At 38.0% G+C, this 2,832-nt stretch overlaps 1 protein-coding gene across 1 annotated transcript in view; it reads left to right on the top strand.

The window, feature by feature from the left end:
• AFF4 (AF4/FMR2 family, member 4) overlaps positions 1 to 2,832 on the top strand; it is a 68,959-nt gene that overhangs the window by 59,252 nt on the left and 6,875 nt on the right. The window contains exon 20 of the mRNA XM_011951091.1: positions 1,475 to 1,695. Within this exon, the coding sequence (XP_011806481.1) occupies positions 1,475 to 1,695 (221 nt within the window). The remainder of the gene's footprint in view (positions 1 to 1,474; positions 1,696 to 2,832) is intronic.

Below are 2,832 nucleotides of genomic sequence, written 5' to 3'. Positions count from 1 at the left end.
CCCGTCTCGGCCTCCCAAAGTGCTGGGATTACAGGCTTGAGGCACCGCGCCCGGCCAATTTTTTCTCTATTTTTTATGAATTGAAAATATAAGTGAACGTAATCATAAAGATTATAGATATGAGACATTTCACCTGTTAAGAAATCTGAGTTTTTACTAACACTCAACCCTTTTCACAGTTTGATTTCCATAGTTACTTGGACTTATCACAGCAGGCTTATCTTTAGTCAAATCTTGGCACTGCCAGAATTTAGTAACAGTGACATGATTGTGATTTCTCCTCCATCTCCATGTCACTCTCATCCCACCGATCTCCCAAAGGATGAAAAACACCATGGAACCTTTTTAATTTTATCTGTTCAGTTATTATGTTTATAAGAATTGATGTTCTTTGTCCTGCGTGTATTTTTTTACATAAGTTTATAATGTTAAAAGTGCAGATAAAAATACAAACAAGCCGGGCGTGGTGGCTCATGCCTGTAATCCCAGCACTTTTTTGAGAGGCTGAGGCGGGCAGATCACAAGGTCAGGAGTTAAAGACCAGCCTGGCCAACATGGTGAAACCCCATCTGTACTAAAAAATACAAAAAGTAGCCGGGTGTGGTGTTGTGCACACCTGTAATCCTAGCTACTCCGGAGGCTGAGGCAGGCGAATCATTGGAACCAAGGAGGTGGAAGTTGCAGTAAGTCGAGATCGCGCCACTGCACTCCAGCTTGGGTGACAGAGCAAGAGTGTCTCCCCCTCAAAAAAAAAAAAAAAAAAAAAAATATATATATATATATATATACACACACACACACAAATTTATTTTTCCTCCAACTTTTGATTTTTCCTTTCTTTTAGTGTGTGATCACAGTCTTGAACGTTTCACAAATTTTAGAACTCCTGAAATGAACCTGCCAGATTTCAACATACATGTTTTCTAAGACATATTTAATTGGCAGGAAGGTTGGGGTGATTACAGTTGCTTGAGAGAGCTGTACCTCTGTCAGCTCTGAGTAATTTGGTTAAACTAGGAAAGTGTCAGAAATTATGGAGTTCAATAAAAGATGTTCCCATCTTCTACCACAGTTTTTTAGGTTAAATGTGAATTCCACCAAACTTTCTACAAAACAGTATGAAAAATATGTAATTATATGCCTGAATAGATGGAAATTGTTGAGCAGAGAGTGAGGGGATCTGGCTTTTAAGTCCTTGAACTGTCACTAACAAGGTGCATGACTTCTTCAGTTATTGTCCATCTCTTGTTTTGCTGTCATTCATTAAAACAAAGGGTATAGATTCTAAGATAATAAGGTTATGAATTACAAGATTATAGTACTTATTTAGAAGAAATTGTAGTTGTCTGCAAACCCATCTAGTTTAAGAGAATCTTTACATTTTAAATGCTTTCATGAAGAAAGAGCTAGTAGTACTTGATTTTATAATGCTCACCATGTCCATATGAACAAGCTTCCTATTTCTGTTGTGTAGCAAAGCTGTGGGGATGCCTTCCCCCGTTTCTCCAAAGCTGTCACCAGGCAATTCAGGAAATTATTCATCTGGGGCCAGTAGTGCTTCTGCAAGTGGCTCTTCAGTGACCATTCCACAGAAGATCCACCAGATGGCAGCCAGCTATGTTCAGGTCACGTCCAACTTCCTCTATGCCACCGAAATTTGGGACCAAGCTGAACAGCTTTCCAAAGAGCAAAAAGGTAGGTAGGTTTCTGGATAAACTTCAAGGGATGGAATTGTTAGAAGGAACTTTTATAATTTAGTTAAGTAAGTATTTAGTCTATATTTAGTTTTATTATTTACTTTAGAGTTAATGATAATCTTTGTTAATAGTCTTTATTGCTTAGCAGTTACACTAAATGAAACTGAATTTGGTCAAAAGATACCTCTCGTGATTCTGGTGACAAAACTAAACTGAAAATAGTTCTTGGTCTAAGATGAATGTGCCTCTATTCTGGCACATTAAATGTAGCTCATACCATAAAAGTAAGAAAATATATGTTCTACCCTAGGATGATTAACAGTAAATTTGGCAATAGGCATAGGATTACATCCAAACCCCTGTACATCTGAGAAGGTTAATATATAAGAAAGCATATTCATACTGGATTTTTAGGTGTATTGGAAGAAACCTGTGAAATAAAGGAGACTAGGAAATGAATAGAAATTTTCTTTTTTTTTTTTAATGAGATGGAGTTTCACTCTTGTTGCCCAGGCTGGAGAGCAGTGGCACAATCTCGACTCAGTGCAGCCTCCACCTTCTGGTTTCAAGCAATTCTCCTGCCTCAGCCTCTTGAGTAGCTGGGATTACAGGTGCCCACCACCACGCCCAGCTAACTTTTGTATTTTTAGTAGAGATGGGGTTTCACCGTGTGGACCAGGCTGGTCTCGAACTGGTGACTTTGTGATCTGCCCACCTTGGCCTTCCAAAGTGCTGGGATTACAGGTGTGAGCCACTGCATCCGGCCAGAATTCTTAACATTCTTTAAAATTAGGTTGTTTGAGGCTTGCCCCTTAAAAGTTTATTATTTCCCAAACCAAAGACATTGAGAATTATAAAGTCTTTGAAGACCTTAGTGGAAAGTACTGTATAACCACCATTTTATTTAGTAGATGTTATTAGCAAATATTTGCATGCAGCTTCTCTTCCTTTGCAGAGAAACACTACATTAGCCAATCAAGTGTCATTTTGTCACAGAGTATATTTAAATATAGTATGAACAGGTAATCAGATGAAAATGAAAGATTCCTATCCCTAAAGAGAGGTTATGGTGAGAGAAAGGTAAAAGTGGAATCCCAACTTTTTTTTTTTTTTTTTTTTGGCTTTTAAGTAAGTA

This window comes from Colobus angolensis, unplaced genomic scaffold (genome assembly GCF_000951035.1).
Source record: "Colobus angolensis palliatus isolate OR3802 unplaced genomic scaffold, Cang.pa_1.0 Scaffold314, whole genome shotgun sequence".
Taxonomy (NCBI): Eukaryota; Metazoa; Chordata; class Mammalia; order Primates; family Cercopithecidae; genus Colobus; species Colobus angolensis.
This window is presented reverse-complemented; position numbering and strand designations above follow the sequence as displayed.